The 19,268-nt window shown below is 44.8% G+C and overlaps 1 protein-coding gene across 3 annotated transcripts; it reads left to right on the top strand.

Moving 5' to 3' along the window:
• The first annotated feature begins 1,648 nt into the window (after window positions 1-1,648).
• On the top strand, window positions 1,649-17,062 carry PSMC1 (proteasome 26S subunit, ATPase 1). Of its 3 annotated transcripts, none has more exons than XM_009212126.1 (11): window positions 1,649-1,749; window positions 4,315-4,368; window positions 5,250-5,346; window positions 8,107-8,231; window positions 8,460-8,645; window positions 8,841-8,969; window positions 9,851-9,947; window positions 12,651-12,840; window positions 13,824-13,975; window positions 14,619-14,773; window positions 16,706-17,062. In XM_009212126.1, exons 1-11 carry the CDS (start codon window positions 1,747-1,749, stop codon window positions 16,838-16,840), a joined length of 1,323 nt encoding a protein of 440 aa, XP_009210390.1. In that variant the 5' UTR covers window positions 1,649-1,746; the 3' UTR covers window positions 16,841-17,062. The 3 variants fall into 3 exon arrangements, with proteins under 3 accessions (XP_009210390.1, XP_031523776.1, XP_021797154.1); XM_031667916.1 differs by lacking the exon at window positions 1,649-1,749 and adding an exon at window positions 3,007-3,311; XM_021941462.2 differs by lacking the exon at window positions 1,649-1,749 and adding an exon at window positions 3,355-3,863.
• The last annotated feature ends 2,206 nt before the right edge of the window (window positions 17,063-19,268 follow it).

Raw genomic sequence — 19,268 nt, 5'->3', positions numbered from 1 at the left:
TGTGGTGTATGAGCCACCCAGCCTCAGAATCCCTTGGGGTATCCGTTAAAATGTAGGTGTCTGGGCCCTGCCATGGGCCTACAGAATCACAGTCTCTGGGGGATGGCACCAGAGTCTGCATTTTGTCAGCATCCGGGCTGGTTCTGATGTGCTTGAGGTTGCGGGAGGGCTATTGAACAGGATGCACACTTGCCTCTGGCACCTGCCCTCTGTCCACCTCGGCCCCGCCCCCTCTGTCCACCCTGGCCCCGCCAGGATGGGAGGCTGGAAATTGCAAGTGGAAAAGAGGGAGAGTTGCAGAGATGGCTGTCAACCAGGTGGGGAGGATTGAGAGAGTCTGCCATAAGGCAAAATTGATGAACGGGGCCGAGCGTGGTCCTCACGCCTGTAATCCCAGCACTTTGGGAGGCCGAGGTACGCAAATCACTTGAGGTCAGGAATTCAAAACCAGCCTGCCAACATGGTGAAACCTCATCCCTACTAAAAATGCAAAAAATTAGCCCGGTGTGGTGGCTGGTGCCTGTATTCCCAGCTACTTGGAAGGCTGAGGCAGGAGAATCGCTTGAACCTAGGAGGCAGAGGTTGCAGTGAGCTGAGATCACGCCACTGCACTCCAGCCTGGGCAATGAGACTCTCTTAAAAGAGAGACACAAAGAGAGGGAGAGAGAGAAGTAGGGTTGCTGTGCATTAAGAGGGCACTTCCTCCATCAGCATGTCCTCCAGAATTAAGGTCTTCAGTTTTAGTCGTCAGCCTATATTTCTTTGCACGTGTCACCATCTCAGGAACCCCATACTTTTCCAGGTTATACACAGATTGCCTAGACCTTCCATACCACACTGGCATTGCTTTCAGCATTTGTGAAGGGATAATCATCTTGCCCCATCCTATCGTGTGATTTCATGTGTCATGTACACTAGATGCCAAATTTGTTAACAGAGGTTGATAGTGCTAAGACTTTCCATTACCGTGTTCCAGTAATGATAAAAAGGAAGAAGTGTACCTGTTGTGTGTTCATAAGGGAAATATTTTTAGTATTTCACAACTAAAATCCCTAAATTAATCTGGAGCAGAAAAAAAAAATTCATCTCTCCAGAAAGATGCAGCATTTTGAGCACTTGTTAATGGAATTTCCAGAAATAGAAGGGATTCTTGACATTTTTCTGATGTCCTGGAGGGTGTAACAAATGATTAACTTTACCAATCAGCTTCAAGAAGAGGAATTTACATCTGGCATCATCACAAGTCACAGGTCATCAGAAAAAGACAGGTTTAGATGACTCATTACACACACACATACTCCCAGGTGTGCAGGTTAATTCCAGAAGCTGAATAATAACTGAAATATTTGTGCAAATGTATATGTCAACTTCCCGGTTCCAAATGCCATTCCAGTTTTTAGAACAATAAAGTTCTTACCAGTTATAAATTTTGCATAATTTAAATATTGTATATTTTCACGATTGTCCTAGCTCTTTGATAGTTGGGGTCATTGTCTTAAGTTGTTCACTAGCGCCTCATAACGGGTATTCAAAATTTCTTTCAAGTAAAATATTTATAAAGTTCACGTTATGCTTATAAAGCACTGCGTTGCCCTAGTTCGCCCGCACAAGCCCTTAGAGCACAACTTGGTCTGCGCACAATTTGGTTCCTATCGGCTTCCGTAGCGTCCCTAACGACTTCCGCCTCTGGCGGGCCGCCGTGGTGGAGGAACTTCCGGCAGCGGCAGCTCAAGTGGCCAAGGCAAGATGGTGAGTGACTAAGGGTTTCTTTCCGCTGGTGGTCGCAGTGCGATGGGGTCGCCGCGGCCTGAGGCGAGAGACAGAGGCGGCTGCCCGAGGAACTGGGACTGCCCTCTTCTCCTCCTGCCGGCCTGATCTTCTCGCCGGGTGGAGGCTCCCAGGGACCGCGCTCAGGTCCACCGCGGGCCAGGGCCGACTAGCGGGCCTTACCCGGGGGTCCTGGGGCCGGGGCTCAGCGCAGAGAGGTCTCCTGCGTGGGGCGGCAGAACGGATCAGGTCCCTGGCTTTGCTGCTCCGCCGACCAGGGCTTTGCTGATCCGCGCTGGGAATTTCGGGGGCGCCTCCTCGAGTCACCGGGAAAAATGCTTTTTGAGTCGGGCAGCCGAAGGGTGCTGGAGAAGAGGGTGGGATTCGTTCCACCTGAGGAGGGGAGAGCGGAGTCGTGGAAGGCCTTTCGGAGCTGGCGGCGTTTGAAGGAGGCCTTAAAGACGCTATTATGACAGGCGGAGCTCAAACGGCAAGGGCCCGTGGTGCAGTAGTAATAATAAAAACAGCTAGCATTTATTCATCAATTCACTAAACAAGTATTTACTGAGCACTTGGTGTTTTCTTGTTGTTGTTGTTAAACTTTTGGCTAGCTTCTGTTCCAGACACTGAGGATACAGGGGGTGAGCGGGATTGATGAAGTCCCTGCCTTCATAGTGCGTACATTCTAGAGCAGAAGGCAGACAATAATCAGAAATATGATGTCAGGGGTGGGGTGGTCATTGTTGTATGGTTATTGTATAGAAAGGGATAACATGGAGGGGTGGCTGCTTTTTATAGAGTCAGCGAATGTCGCTCTGAGGAGGTGAAATTTGCGCGGACCGAAATTGAGGGAGTAACTCCTGCAGATGTCTGAGGGAAATGTGGTCCAGGCAGAAGATACAGCACATGCAAAGAACCTGAGATGGGAATGTTTAACCTGTATCATGAAAGTCAGATCTCATAGAGGTCGTTTTGTTTTGTTTTGTTTTGTTTTGTTTTTTTGAGACGGAGTCTTGGTCTGTCCAGGCTAGAGTGCGGTGGCGCAAGTGCAGTGGCGCGATCTCCGCCTCCCGGGTTCAAGCGATTCTCCTGCCTCAGCCTCCCAAGTAGCTGCAACTACAGGCGCCCGCCACTACACCCGGCTAATTTTTGTATTTTTGTAGAGACGGCGTTTCACTATGTTGGCCAGGCTGGTCCTGAACTCCTGACCTTGTGATCCGCCTGCCTAGGCCTCCCAAAGTGGGATTATAGGCGTGAGCCACCGCACCCGGCCTCATAGAGGTCTTACACGGATTTCTGGGTAGTATTCTAAGCATGTGCCAAGTACTTTTCCAGCATTTTCTCATTTATTACAACAGTTCCCTCGAGGTAATTACTACTGTCCTTATTTTGATAAGGAAGAAATGGAAACACAGTAAGTGGCTGTGCTGGAACACAAACCCCATCGGTTTTTTCTAGAACAGTAGAGAAACACCTAGGTTTTGGCATTCAGCAAACCCGAGTGTGATTTCTGGCTCCATCTCTGACAGGCTTTGTGACAACAGGCAAGTCATTTAAGCTCTCTGGGACTTAGTTTTCTTATCTGCAAATGGTGGGGAGGGTAATGATAGTACCAGTATCATAGTGTTTGTAAGAATTAAGTGGGATAATACTTGGAGAATGTTTAGGACACTGCTTGGCATATAGTAGGGGTTCAGTAATTGGTGTACTTGTTATTTGAGACTGAGAAACATGTAAAATGCCCAAGAAGTGAAGAAGTGTTGGTGTATTCATTTAGAAGTGCCTGCGTGGGGCTGATCTGAGGGAGCTGAGTGGGCCCTTCTAATCAGGAAGTTCACTCATCTTCATATTTAAAATGCCACCATTTCTGAGACATTGTTCAGTGTTAAGCTTTGTCCTATAACTGAAGGGCCTTTTAAAATCCAGAATCCCACGGAGTTTATTAATACACTAAGTTCTTAACACCTTAAAGTGATAGAGCTTTTCAGATTGAGAAGAAAGACCTGCCCGGAAGCCCCCTGACTTTAGGGGCAGGAATTAGATAAGGTGCTATTGGAAGGAAAGTCTTCTGGATCTTGGTGTGATCTAAGTAAGGGGTAAATGATTGGTAAACATTTTCCAAGCGTGTAAAATGACTTAGCTTTCATAGCCTGATTTTGTGGAATATATTCTTGATAGCTTCAGTCTGGTAGTTTCCTATCAAAAGCTGGGAAGCTCCATATTTTCCCCTCAAGAGGGGGTGATCTTAAGACACTCAGCCTCTTTGGTTATATCTACTTCTCAATAGAGTTGTTCTTGATTCTAAGATGCAATCAATTGCCAGGTGTACCAGTAATCCATCAAACATCTTTTCAGGGAAAAAGAAATTCTGCCACACTAAATGCACACATTGACTGCAAGTATTACCTCTTGTGTTCAGAAATGTTGAAACGAGGGAGAAATGTTACAGACTCACAGGACGTTACAGACTCACAGGATAGTATGAAGGCGTTCTTTTCAAGTGATCATATTCTGAATTTACATCTGTGTCTGATTTTTCTCCCACAGGGTCAAAGTCAGAGTGGTGGTCATGGTCCTGGAGGTGGCAAGAAGGATGACAAGGTAAATATGCCAGATTTGTCCTGTGATACGAGCAAATTGTAGAAAATGTGGTCTCGGCTGAGAAGTTCTATGGGGATTCATGAGTTTTAAAAAGTAGAGTGATCCAGTAGTTTTTAAACTAGCCTGTCCTACAGATAGAATAAGTATGCTTTTCATGCTTTAGAAAAGGTTATTGACCTAACCATCAAATAGGTATTTAAGTGTGTAAAAGCAATGACCTTATAGAAGTATTAAATTGCCTATAATTTTGGTGTCTAATATCCTGAGGTATGAAGATTGCCTCAGGTTACCTAAACTTTTGGCGTATAACTTGATTCTTACCCCTCTATACCTTATTGGAATAATATGACTCATTTTCACTTACGTGTATGGTAAAAAGATTACATTTATTTTCATTTATTATTATTATTTGAGATGGAATCTTGCTCTGTCGCCCAGGCTGGAGTGCAGTGGTGCGATCTTGGCTCACTGCAACCTCTGCCTCCCAGGTTCAAGCAATTCTCCTGTCTCAGCCTCCCAAGTAACTGGGATTACAGGTGTCCACCACCACACCCGGCTAATTTTTGTATTTTTAGTAGAGACAGGGTTTCGCCATGTTGGCCAAGCTGGTCTCAAACTCCTGACCACAAGTGATCTGCCTGCCTCAGCCTCCCAAATTGCTGGGATTACAGACGTGAGCCACCGCGCCCAGCTTACATTTACCTGTCATATTTACTTATTAAAATTGCAGGAATGTGAAACAAGTCAGGTTTTTAATAACATCCTAAAAGATAAAGAAAATTGTACCACCTGAAAATAGATGATGATGGTACAGAAATAAATTTGTGTTTTAATATGATTTTCATGTGACTTTTTTTTTCCTGCTGTTCTAACAACTCAAGGACAAGAAAAAGAAATATGAACCTCCTGTACCAACTAGAGTGGGGAAAAAGAAGAAGAAAACGAAGGGACCAGACGCTGCCAGCAAACTGCCACTGGGTAATGACATGGCTCCTCCTTGCCATCTTTCCAGTTCTTAGGAGAAACCATCTCTGTGCATGCAGCTTAGAGTCTGAAAGGGGAAACAGGAAGTAGAGGGCAACTGAAGCTCTAGCTTTGTGATTCAATTTCACCTGACTCTTGAGTGTGACATTCCACTAGGTTGGCATACAAGTTATCTTTTGTTTTAAAACACAGTATTATATGATTGTGTCTCACTTTAAGAAATGTCACCATTTTTCTTTAAAGGCTCCTTTAGTGGATTAAAAGTATAGTGTTAACTTGGGAGGCTAAGGCAGGAGAATCGCTTGAACCTAGGAGGTGGATTGCAGTGAGCCAAGATTGCGTCACTGTACTCTAGCCTGGATGACAGACCAAGACTCCATCTCAAAATAAATAAATAAATAAAAATATAGTTTTAAATTATAAAACGCAGGTTGAACTTTAGTAACTCAGAATCATGTGTATTTGAAATGAAATGCCACTGTGTTGAAATTCAGATCATGCAATGCCTGAAGTTACAATAAAATTTTTCAATGGCTTCCTGCCGAACATAGAATAAAATTCATACCAGGCAACCTGACCCAGCCCACCTCTCCGATCTCAGCCCTGCCACTCCCCCTTGCTCATTGGACACACTGCCTGCCTTATGTTTTTTTGACTTTTGTACATATCAGGGCCTTTGCCTCACTCATTCCTCTGCCTAAAATCTTCTTCCCCCAGTTCTTCTCATGGCTACTTGTTTCTCATCATCTCTCAGGCTTCAGCTCAAATACCTCCCCAAACCCTCATCTAAATATGCTCCTCCCTGCTTAGAAGAAAAAACTAAGAAGAAATACTTAAACTACTTTAAAAAACATTGTTCAGTTAATTGAAGGAAATCAGTAAAACCAGCCATTAGTCTACCATAACGAATTGGTATGGTGTTGGTACAGAAAAAGACAGGCTACCAGAACAGAGTAGGAAGTCCAAAAACAGTCATGTTACATGGATATTTAATATACACTGAAGGTGCCACTTCAGGTCTGTGGGGAATAGGATGGGTTATTTAATATGCAAGGCATTTCCATCAGAGAAACGCAAATCAAAACCACAGTGAGATACCATCTCACACCAGTTAGAATGGCGATGTGGAGAAAGAAATGGGAACACTTTTACACGTTGGTGGAACTGTAAACTAGTTCAACCATTGTGGAAGACAGTGTGGCGATTCCTCAAGGATCTAGAACTAGAAATACCATTTGACCCAGCCATCCCATTACTGGGTATATACCCAAAGGATTATAAATCATGCTGCTATAAAGACACATGCACACGTATGTTTATTGTAGCACTATTCGCAATAGCAAAGACTTGGAACCAACCCAAATGTCCAGTAATGATAGACTAGATTAAGAAAATGTGGCACATATACACCATGGAATACTATGCAGCCATAAAAAAGTTCACGTCCTTTATAGGGACATGGATGAAGCTGGAAACCATCATTCTGAGCAAACTATCGCAAGGACAGAAAACCAAACACTGCATGTTCTCACTCATAGGTGGGAATTGAACAATGAGAACACTTGGACACAGGGTGGGGAGCATCACACACCGGGGCCTGTTGTGAGGTGGGGGGAGGGGGGAGGGATAGCATTAGGAGATATACCTAATGTAAATGACGAGTTAATGGGTGCAGCACACCAACATGGCACATGTATACATACGTAACAAACCTGCATGTTGTGCACATGTACCCTAGAACTTAAAGTATAATAAAAAAAATTTTTTTAAGTATATATAAAAGGCATTTCAAAAATTTTTGTCCAAAGAAAATGAAATTAGATTCTTGACTCTTGCCAAATGGAATACAGGTATATGTGTGAAAATAAATAAATGAAAATTAACCTTAGGGAAGAAGAAAGTTTTTGAAGTAAATGGGAAAACCCAGAAACCATAAAAGAAAAGGTTGACATATTTGTCTATAAAAATGATACAATTCCCAGCACTTTGAGAGGCCAAGGCGGGTGGATCACGAGGTCAGGAGATTGGAACCATCCTGGCTAACACGTTGAAACCCCATCTCTACTAAAAATCCAAAAAGTTAGCCGGGTGTGGTGGCACACGCCTGTAATTCCAACTACTCAGGAGGCTGAGGCAGGAGAATCACTTGAACCCAAGAGGCAGAGGTTGCAATGAGCCGAGATGGCGCCACTGCACTCCAGCCTGGGTGACAGAGCAAGACTCTGTCTCAAAAAAAAAAAAAAAAGACACAATTCCTATGTGACTTGAGACTTCAAAGCCAAAAGAAACAATAATACATGGAAAACGTATTTACCATATATGTGATAAACAGGGTTAATATCCCTGATATTTCAAAATTCTACAAATAGATGAGTATGTATACAGCCAGCATGCAACAGTGTATATACTGGACTGAGAAACATATGTAACTTTTTATTAGTACCTATGGGAAAAAATGAACCAGACCCAGGTATCTGATGGGTCAGTAGCTTTTTTCTTCTTTATACAGACTATTCAGCCAGGGTATGTCATTTGGGGCTAGCTATTTGGTCATAAACCCCATCCCCATTTTGAAAGTCTTGATTATATAACGGCCAAACTCCCCTTTCCATTTTGGCACCTGCTTACTTAGAGTTACTAAACTGAATTTTTCTGAAGCTATCTCCAATAAAAATGAGCTTATTTTAAAATCTTAATTCCTTTCTTGCAAACTTCAGGGTCCACGTATAATGAAACTTGATATTTTAATTTCAGTGACACCTCACACTCAGTGCCGGTTAAAATTACTGAAGTTAGAGAGAATTAAAGACTATCTTCTCATGGAGGAAGAATTCATTAGAAATCAGGAACAAATGAAACCATTAGAAGAAAAGCAAGAGGTGAGTTGAAAAGTTACTTCATTTTCTTTTTTACAAATTGAATTCTATTTAGAACCTAAAATTGTCAACAAATAAATGAAATTCAAGTAGTTGAACCTGTCCAGGCTTTCATGAAGTATTATTAGTTGCCTTTTACGAGCATCAGCTGCTTTGCAAATCTAGCGAACTATCAGGATCATCTACTTTTAGGTCTAGTCTGCTTTTTTTCCTTGGCATTTTCATATATAGGAGGAAAGATCAAAAGTGGATGATCTGAGGGGGACCCCGATGTCAGTAGGAACCTTGGAAGAGATCATTGATGACAATCATGCCATCGTGTCTACATCTGTGGGCTCAGAACACTACGTCAGCATTCTTTCATTTGTAGACAAGGATCTGCTGGAACCTGGCTGCTCGGTCCTGCTCAATCACAAGGTGAGGTGATAGTCTTTTTCAAAAGCCCATGGAAGTGCTTTCTCTTTTCACTTAGGTCCATCTTCCTGTCCCATGGAAGTAGATCACCAAAGCACTCCTGAGGCAGGAGAAGGATGTCATGATTGGCATTGCTTTGCCATAAACAGATCCAGCGAACCTCACGTTCCTGTGTTAAACCTTGATGTTTCCTGTTAGGTGCATGCCGTGATAGGGGTGCTGATGGATGACACGGATCCCCTGGTCACAGTGATGAAGGTGGAAAAGGCCCCCCAGGAGACCTATGCGGATATTGGGGGGTTGGACAACCAAATTCAGGAAATTAAGGTATGATTGGTAACCATCTCTGGGTTTTTTCTGAGTTTTGGTTTCTGCTGTCCCATTTAGGATACTTTGGAATTGTTTGATATGTTTGCTTGTTTATTAATCAAGCCAGTAGCTGAGACAGAGCTTGCCAGTTGTGGTATTTTTGTATTTGTTAATACTGGGTTAGGTGATAGAAATAACAATCAGTTGTGTGATGGTTCCTGCAGCAGCTGCAGCTTCATTCTTTTTATATGTAATGTTGACTGCATTGTCTGTGTGAATATGTAATGTTTCTGACTGTGTTGACTTCAGTTGTGTTTATCTGGAAGCCTCCAGTGCTTTGTGGAGCTAGCATGTGTACTTGCACACATTTAGACAGTGGTGGGGTTGGAGCATAATCCCAGTGCCTTCAGCGGCCCTGGGGGCTGCAGGGGATATGGTCATTGAGGATGGCTGTGGGCTGTCTGCATGTTCTTTCATAGGGAAGTCATTCCGAGCCATCACAGATCTCTGCCAAGGACCTCTGAGGCAGCTGGGAAATAGCCATGATGTCCCTAGATGGGAAGAGCCTTTCCCGGTCCTATCTGTAGTTTAATTGAAAAGGGTGAACTTTAGCTTTCTTAAGTCTCTCTTGCTGAAGAAGAGCTCCAGGCTGACTTCTACTAGAAAGTAAAAGGGGAATTGGGTGTGACAGGGAGATGGAACGGGTGCAGGGAACTCAAGTAGGACAGGTGTCATCTTCAGTATGTCTTTGCCGCTAATAGAAATCAAGCACATTGTCTCTAAGAAGAGGAATTGAGATTTTTACTTATTTTTGTTGAAAGCAAGATATTCTTATGTTGCCAATTAGTAAATATGCTAATAATTTCAGTAAAGCCTTTCATTTTTACTACTTTTCATAGGAATCTGTGGAGCTTCCTCTCACCCATCCTGAATATTATGAAGAGATGGGTATAAAGCCTCCTAAGGGGGTCATTCTCTATGGTCCACCTGGCACAGGTATGCTCTATTTTTGACACTTTCCAGGCACCCAGCTGGTCTCTTGAGTAGCAGCATTGGCTAGTTATAATTACTGAACTAGTAAGTGAGGACACCACAATTCCTTAGTTTAAAACAGGGCTGCTCAACCTTGTCTACATGTTGGAATCACCTTGGGAGCTTTAAAAATACTGATGCAAAAAAAAAAAGCCTGAGCAACCTGGCGAAACCCCGTCTCTATAAAAAATTAGCCAGGTGTGGTGGTGCATGCCTGTAGTCCCAGCTACCCAAGAGGCTGAGGTAGGGGGATCACTTGAGCCCTGGAGGTCGAGGCTACAGTGAGCTATGATCACACCACTGCATTCCAGCCTGGGCAACAGAGTGAGAACCTGTCTCAAAAAAAGAAAAAAAAAAATATGGGAAAAAAAAAAAATGATGCCTGGCCCCATCCCCAAAGATTTTGATCTATTCATCTGGAGTATGACCAAGCCTGGGAGCCATAGTGGAGAAGTGCTACTTTAAAAGCTCTATTCTGAGCATGGTGGCTCATGCCAGTAATCCCAGTACTTTGGGAGGTCAAGGTGGGTGGATGACTTGAGGCCAGGAGTTCAAGACCAGCCTGGCCAATGTGGCGAAACCCCGTCTCTACTAAAAATACAAAAACTGGCTGGGTGTGGTGGTGCACATCTGTAGTCCAGCTACTCGGGAGGCTGAGGCAGGAAAACCACTCGAACCTGGGATACAGAGGTTGCAGTGAGCTGAGATCATGCCACTGCATTCCAGCCTGGGTGACAGAGCGAGACTGTCTCCTAAAAAAAAAAGCTCTATTCTGCGGTATCAGATTCATTTAAGCACAGTCATTTGAGAGAATTGACAGTGTTCCTAAGAGGATCCATGCTGAGGGGTGCCCACAATGGAGAGACTGGGAGACGCCTGTACCCAGAGGCCGAGAGCTAGAAGAGATCGCTCTCCTACAGCCCCTCAACTTACAGCTTAGGAAATTATGTTTCAGAGCGGCTGGTGACTAGCCCAAGGCCCCTCTGGGAGTTGAGCTAGTAACAGGGCTGGAGCTGGAACACAGGCCTCCTGACCCACAGCTGTAGGCCCTCTGTGGGGCTCTAGTACTAAAGGGGCTGCGGTACAGGGCTGGGAGGCAGGACTGGACAGGCAAGTCTGTCAGAGGAGCAGGCAGCTTGTTCAGTGAGCCCTCTGACCACAGAAGCAGCCCAGTGGCTAGACTTGGCTGCTTCTGCACTGTAAGATCCTATCCACTGAAAAGATCCTGTTTATTTTCTGTTCACCTTCCCTCACTGATGCTTTCAGGGAGCAGTTCAGCCTTTGCATCTGCTACTCTGCCTGTCTAAAAGGAACATCATTGCCACATGTTGCAAAGCTGAGCTTTGTGTCAGCCATCCCATTTCTGGGAAGTCTTCCCTGTCACATACCAGCTAGCCGCCTCCACACTCCTGTGCCAGCCTGAGGCTGCCAGTTCTACCCCTAACTGCCTCTGTATCCTGAGGCACCCACCCAGCTCTTGCCAGGTACCTCACAGACCACCAAAGGGTCCTAGGTCTTCCAATTCAAAAATTCTCAGGTTGGGCACTCTTTGCTGACTCTTGTTTTTCTTTTCTTTCTTTCTTTTTTTTTGAGGCGGAGTTTCACTCTTGTTGCCCAAGCTGGAGTGCAATGGCATGATCTTGGCTCACCGCAACTTCCGCCTCCCGGGTTCAAGCGATTCTCCTGCCTTAGCCTCCCGGGTTCAAGCGATTCTCCTGCCTCAGCCTCCTGAGTAGCTAGGATTACAAGCATGTGCCGGCTAATATTGTAATTTTTTTAGTAGAGACAGGGTTTCTCCATGTTGGTCAGGCTGGTCGTGAACTCCCGGCCTCAGGTGATCCTCCCGCCTCAGCCTCCCAAAGTGCTGGGATTACAGGCATGAGCCACTACGCCCGGCCGGCTGACTCTTGTTTTTAACCTGAAAGTGAAATATCAGCAAGTAGAGCAGTATTGGAAATGATGTTTGAGCTCTTCCCTGAGATCAGTGGGAGGAACTGCCTCTGCCTTGGAAGGGCATGTCACAGCAGCTCTCATTGTGGGCTTCATCGAGAGCTGGTCCTGTCTCAGCTGTCTGAGCTGGCAGCAAGCCCACCCAGTAGCTACTCTTCTGGAGCAGCGGGCACTGCATGCCTGGAGCTCAGGAACACTGTGTGTGTCTCCTTAGGGCCAAAGCTAGGATTCCCAGACCTTTTTTTCCAGCACTGATCGTTTCCTAGGAGTTTAGTTTGGCTCTCCAGCCCTGGGTTGGGTGGGTCAGGTTAATGTATGCAACTTTGAAGGGGCCCAAGAAAGGCTCAACCAGAGAAAAAAAATGAGATTTATTTCATTAATAGTACGAAGCATTTCTTCATACGGGTAATTATAGTTCGCAGTTCTTCAGGGGAAACTGGGTCAAGGTTGGAAAATAACCAAGTAAGAAGTATTTTCTGACGTTATCATGATAAGTTTAGGAAAATAGCTAAGGATAATCCAAACATGTTAGTAGATTTTTCTAAATGTCCTCTTGTCTACTCAGGACAACGGAATGTGGTGACACCTGAATTGGTGACATGCCTTAGCATGGGGGCCCACCTGTTTTTGGTGTCCATTTAAGGTGGTAATGATACGAGTTTTTAAGTTAAAACAGCACTTGAGGTGTCTTTTTAAATCTTTTTTCATCTAAAATAGGTAAAACCTTGTTAGCCAAAGCTGTAGCAAACCAAACCTCAGCCACTTTCTTGAGAGTGGTTGGCTCTGAACTTATTCAGAAGTACCTAGGTGATGGGCCCAAACTCGTACGGGAATTGTTTCGAGTTGCTGAAGAACATGCACCGTCCATCGTGTTTATTGATGAAATTGACGCCATTGGGACAAAAAGGTAGACTTTCTCATGCTTATTTCGCCTTGTTTAGAGGGAACACCGCATAGTTCTTCTCTTGAGAATGAACCATCTCGGGGGGGCTCTCTCTCTGGCCACAGTTCTTGCCGTGCGTGGCCTTCCATGGATGCTTTAGGCTCTGCTCTCCCAGGAGCCAGGTAACAACTGCCCAGGAGCTGTGAACGTCTGGAGATTGTTCAGTTGTGAATAACCATGTCTTGAGCACACACCCTGAGCCAGGACCATCTGGACTCTAGGGACACAGCTGTGAGCACAACAGCCTCTGCCCTGGAGGAGCTCACAGTCAGGTTGTAGGGATCAGACACCAAACATGGAAACAAAATAAATGATACAGTTTCAGGCACAGAAACTGCTATGGAAAAATATGATCTGTAACTTGGCTGATGGGGAGTGTCTTAGTCCATTTGTGCTGCTGTAACAAAATGCCTTGGGACTGGTATTTTGTATAAAGAATAGAAAATGTATTTCCCACAGGTCTGGAGGCTGAGAAGCCCAGGATCAAGGCACTGGCATTGATGTCTAGTGAGGGCTGCTCTCTGCTTCTGAGATGGCACTTGTTCTGCAAAGGGGACAAATGTTCAGGAGACAAACGGAAGAGCAAAAAGGGCCTATGCTAGTTCCCTGCAGCATTTTTGTAAGGAATACATGCTGTACAAGGCCTTTTTTTATAAGGAACTCATGCAGTATAAGGCTCTGCCTCATGCCTTATAGCCCTTTCCAAAAGGCCTCATCTCTTAACCACCCAGTAGGGATTAAGTTTTAACACATAAATTTGGGGAAATACATTCAGACCATGGCAAGGGGTGCTGAATTTATTTTTTTCTGAGCGTAATTGAGGGAGTGCCATGTGAGTTTAACAGCAATGTTTGTTAAGGTATTTTGTCACAATGAGGTCTTTGCTGTAATTCCTCTTGAGCAGGCGATCAGTTGGGTCTTCATTCCTTCCCTTTTTTTCCCCAAAGATATGACTCCAATTCTGGTGGGGAGAGAGAAATTCAGCGAACAATGTTGGAACTGCTGAACCAGTTGGATGGATTTGATTCTAGGGGAGATGTGAAAGTTATCATGGCCACAAACCGAATAGAAACTTTGGATCCAGCACTTATCAGGCCAGGTTAAATCTGCTTTTGTTTCGTCGTGGAGATTAATGTGTTTATATATTTAAGTGTGCTTTGGGAGGCCTATAAAATGATACATAAAAAAGCAAAAACTGCAGTGAAACTTAGGATAATTTACCAAAAATAGGTCCCCTTGAAATGAGAGTTAAAACAGAACATGATACAGTCTGTGCACCTTGGCCCTTTGAATTCCAGTCTTATGTCTTGATCTTTTCTTTTCCATAATATTCCCTTTTTAGCCTCAATAACTGGCTGCTTTTTCTGGAAGAAATAATTCATGTGATGGTAGGATTTGTTGTTTTTACATTCAGGTAGCATCAGAAGAAACAGTGATTTGTTTGCTGTCTTTTGTAATGTTTTTAACACGATAGGTCTGTCCAATTTCACTCAGGAATTGCTCCTTTCATTTATTTCTGAAGGTACCAAAGTAGACAGAGTTTCTTTTAAATGAAGAGAATTCAAATGTAGAAATTTACAAACTACAAAAATGTATGGTTACTTTTTAAGATTTGGACATCCTTCCCACAGAATACTGTCTGACTGAAACTTCATATGTAAGGAGATGGGCTGAGGCCTCTGAGCCATGGCCAAGCCTGGGTTTTGATGGTGGTGTGACTTAAAAACTTTTCGTACCTGCAGGCCGCATTGACAGGAAGATTGAGTTCCCCCTGCCTGATGAAAAGACCAAGAAGCGCATCTTTCAGATTCACACAAGCAGGATGACGCTGGCTGATGATGTAACCCTGGACGACTTGATCATGGCTAAAGATGACCTCTCTGGTGCTGACATCAAGGTGAGAGCCTAGCCGTGTCAGCTCATTTCTGAGAATGTGGCCATCAATCAGGAAAAAGTCTGTATGTGCTCTTGGGATGGTGGTTGGCCTGGACAGATGGGTGTCTGTATTTTAATCATCATATTGGTTTATGATTACATCCAAATAGTATATGTACTTGTTATCTGAAGTCATTTTTAATGCATCATTTTATGCAGTGAATGACCCTAAGGCTGTAGTCACAAGGCTGAGTTGCTGGTACTAAGCTGCCTTAGGCCCAGGTGACTTTCTCAAGGTGTGTCCAATGTAGCTGCTCAGTCCCAGGTCAAGGGAAGGGTTATGTCCTGGGAGAACTCTCCCCAGAGCTGCAGAGTGGGGACCAAGCACCCACCGCATTCATGTCCCAATCTGTGTTCTGAAAGGTTCTACCAGATTACACCTCTTGGTTTTATGACAAATGTACATGAGTTAGGACATTTCCTCCCAGCTGACCAGAATTTACAGCAAGGCCTGGCAGTGTTGAATATGGGTTCAAGCTGCTTTCCCTGGGAAGAGCGGGGTTTTCGTCGGTCATAAGTGCCATGGTTAGGTAGGGACAGCACAAGCAGTGCCTTTCCAGGTCAGCACCTGCCCTGAGCCCACGGATCATTGGCAGTTAGTCGTAGAGAACTAGGTGTCTCTGTTGGTGAGTAAAATCTATCTTCTTTTTTAAAAACTGAAAGATCTTAACATTTTATTTTTAAGATAAAAACTTACTTTGACAATTTTCAAGCCTTCAAAAGAGTTGCAACAATAGCACAGTGATTTGCCAAGAGTTAACATTTTACCCGTTTGCCTTTTCTCTTTCTATACACAAAACTTTCACCCGAACCATTTGAAGTAAATGACCTCATGGCCATCACCAAACAAACTTCTGTGCCAGGATTGTGTTTTTTCCCCCATCATGTTTTTGCCACAGTAATTACTGGCCAAAAGAAGAAGAAAACAGTAATAATAACCCATGTAACATGTTCATTTGCTGTCCCTCTCTATCTATTTCCTTCATTTCTCTTTCCTTTCTAAACAGATCAGGCCTAAAACAATAACAGTAACCCATGTAACATGGGTTATTGTTTTCTTTTACTTTGGGCAAGTAATTACTGAGAAATTAAATAGATTGGAATAAATGCTATACTCTATAGTATTACTCCATAGTATAGATACTGCCACTTAAAGAGTATCTAACCAGAATACATGTTCTCTTATGACTATAGGTAAATGAAATAGACATATACTGTCAATTGCCTCTAAGTTTCAGGGCATAATTTCGTTTGTTTCCTAGGAATATTATTCTCTTTAAGGAAAGTGGTGCTGTAAGAATTTACTGACTTGCCAAGCCACATAGCTTGTTAGAACCTGAGCCAAAACTAGAACCCACAGCCCCAACCCTTGGGCCAGTCTTCTTAGTTACAGTAACTCCCAGTTTAAGCCACTTCACATCCTTTCAGAAAATAGGATGCTTAAAACATTTTTTAAAAAATAAAAATCTTTCCCAAATAAGCAATTTGTGTTCAGTCTAGGTGTCTCATGCTTTATTTCAGAATAGATTTTTTTTTTTTTTTTGAGATGGAGTTTTGCTTGTTGCCCAGGCTAGAGTACAGTGGCATGATCTTGGCTCACTGCAACCTCCGCCTCCTGGGTTCAAGCAATTCTCCTGCCTCAGCCTCCCGAGTAGCTGGGATTACAGGTGCCTGCCACTGTCCCTGGCTAATGTTTTCTGTTTTTAGTAGAAACGGGGTTTCACCATGTTGGCCAGGCTGGTCTTGAACTCCTGACCTCAGGCGATCCGCCTGCCTTGGTGCTGGGATTACAGGTGTGAGCCACTGCGCCCAGCTTCAGAATAGCGTTTTCGGAATTCCTTGTTAGAATAAAAATAAGTATTTCACTTTCTGAACACACTGTTCTTTCTTACAGGCAATCTGTACAGAAGCTGGTCTGATGGCCTTAAGAGAACGTAGAATGAAAGTAACAAATGAAGACTTCAAAAAATCTAAAGAAAATGTTCTTTATAAGAAACAGGAAGGCACCCCTGAGGGGCTGTATCTCTAGTGAACCACGGCTGCCATCAGGAAAATGGTTGGGAAATTTCTCAATCCCTGAAAGGGATGAGGTTGCGGGAGTTGCCCAGAGGAATCCGTGTTCCCATTGATTTTTATTAGCAAAGCATCCTGTGTCTTTTGGAGTACGATGTGTAAGTGCCCATTGGGTGGTCTGTCTGTTGGTCACTGTGCAGCAGTCTGCTTCCCAATAAAGCGTGCTCTTTCACAAGCACTTCCTGTTTCTGCAGTCTCCACACACACCTACCGCTCAGCAGCAGCCTGTGGGTGGACCCAGCTGCAGGGAAGCCTGTGGATAGGAACTCAGGCTGCAGTCACAAGGAGTGTGGACCTCACTATGCGTTCCCCGCGTCACACCCCCAGAGCTGGCGTTCAACAGTAATTACGGCGGGAAATGGTCACTACCACAGAGCCAGGGATATTCGTTGTTTAATAAAGGCTGAGTTAATGTGGCTGTTGCTTCTAAAGGAAGTCCAGCATTCCTTTTTGGAAGTTTTGTGGACCATGCGTGTTTCAGCACTCTGAGGGCAGAAAATAACTACTGGTGTTCCCAAGAGACTGAGGATTCCTAGAGATATCTTGAAAGCCCTTGTTCTTGGGCTTAGAAACCTCATCCCTTTCAAGGTGTTCAGAAACATGTCAGAACTTCCCCTTCCCTTTCTCCATCTATTTCCTTCATTTCTCTTTCTGAACAAATCAGGCCTAAAGCTATTAAGTGGCGCAGATCAAGGTAAGCATTCCCTCGACAGGTGGCCTGGCGTGGGTTGTAGGGGCCCATGTTGAATGAGGAGGGTGTATTCGTTTTTTGTTAATACCATAACAGGTTACCGCAGGCTTTGTTTAAAAACAGCACAATTTGGCCAGGCACGGTGGCTCATGCCTGTAATCCCAGCACTTTGGGAAGCTGAGGCAGGCGTATCACAAGGTCAGTAGTTCGAGACCAGTCTGGCCAACATGGTGAAACCCCATCTTTACTAAAAATACAAAAATTAGCCATGAGTGGTGACGGGTGCCTGTAGTCCCAGCTACTCAGGAAGCTGAGGCAGGAGAATCGCTTGAACCCAGGAGGCGGAGGTTGTAGTGAGCCAAGATTGCATCGCTGCACTCCAGCCTGGGTGACAGAGCGAGACTCCGTCTCAAAATAAAATTAAATTTAAAAAAATAAAAATGAAGACCACAATTTAATCTCAGTTCTGTTGGTCAGAAGTCCAACACGATGTCTCCAGGCTAAAGTCATGCTGTTGGCAGGACCTTTCTCTCTGGCGTCTCTAAGGGAGAATCCGTTTCCTTGCTGAGCATTGTTGGCAGAATTCTGTTTCTTGGAGTTGTGGGGCCGAGGTCAGCATTTCCCTGCTGGCTGCCAGCTGAGGCCTTTGCCCGTCTGTGAAGGCCACCCTCCCTCCTGACTCGCGGCCCTTCATCTTCCGCCTGCAGCAGCAGGCCCAGTCCCTCTCTCCAGCTGACCCTTCTTTCTCTCTGCCTTTTCTACTCTTACGGATCCTTGTGATTACATTGGACCCGCGCAGATAATCCAGGATAATTTCCCTGTTTCAAAGTTTACAATCTTAATTTTTATCTGCAAAGTTCCTTTTGCCATGTAACATCCACAGGTTCCAGGGCTTAGGGTGTGGCCATCTTTAGGGGCGCCACTCTGCCTACCACAGAGGACATTCACACATGGGGGTGGCCCAGTGCAGGGTGAGGACAGGGTGCTCGTGGGGAAGGCGGGTGTCAGCCCAAGCAGGGTGTGGAGCTGTCTGTGTGGAGAAGCCCCACAGCACGGGGACTCAGCATGGGCAGGGGGAGGGTGGCATCCGTGTGGGGTATACGTGCAGGGCTGGGGTGGTCCAATACGGGGAGTCAATATGGGCAGCCCGATGTGTAGTACGAGAGCCCAAGTGGGTGAGGAAGGCATCTGCAGGGACGGGCCGGTGGCAGGGGAGGGAGGCTGCTTATGTATGGAGGCAGTCAGGTAGGGAAACAGGACGGTGGGCGCCAGGTTTCTCTGAGGAGTTAGACACAGAAAGGAGAAAACGAGAAGGACCCCTGTCCACTGGGAGCGCCTAGGAACAGTGACACCCCAGCTGCAGCAAGCGCCCCTAGACCCAGACCTTTGCTTCTATGTATTATTCTCCATTAAGGAGTGAGGGCTGATTCCAGGGCTAGGCAGGGAAAGGACAAGATGAACCCAAAGTCTGTTTTGCCAGAAAGCAAGGGAATGCTCAAGGAATGATAGGGACATGTCCAAAGGACACCGAAGCCTATGTGAAGGGGCTTCCACTGGCCAAACCTGGGACAATCTGAGCATCCTAACAGCTAACTATTAATGGAATTCAGTACAGCCCTTTAAATAGGGAACTACACACACATACCACTACATATGAATTGATCTGAAAGTTTGCTGAGGAAGGGGTATTTAC

The sequence above is a fragment of the Papio anubis genome, chromosome 7 (genome assembly GCF_008728515.1).
Source record: "Papio anubis isolate 15944 chromosome 7, Panubis1.0, whole genome shotgun sequence".
Classification (NCBI taxonomy): Eukaryota; Metazoa; Chordata; class Mammalia; order Primates; family Cercopithecidae; genus Papio; species Papio anubis.
This window is presented reverse-complemented; position numbering and strand designations above follow the sequence as displayed.

Bases quoted from the DNA above. Each gene is read 5' to 3' on its own strand.
- PSMC1 (XM_009212126.1), top strand. The intron at 8,646-8,840 runs GTGAGGTGATAG...GTTTCCTGTTAG, and splicing joins CGGTCCTGCTCAATCACAAG to GTGCATGCCGTGATAGGGGT. The intron at 8,970-9,850 runs GTATGATTGGTA...TACTTTTCATAG, and splicing joins ACCAAATTCAGGAAATTAAG to GAATCTGTGGAGCTTCCTCT.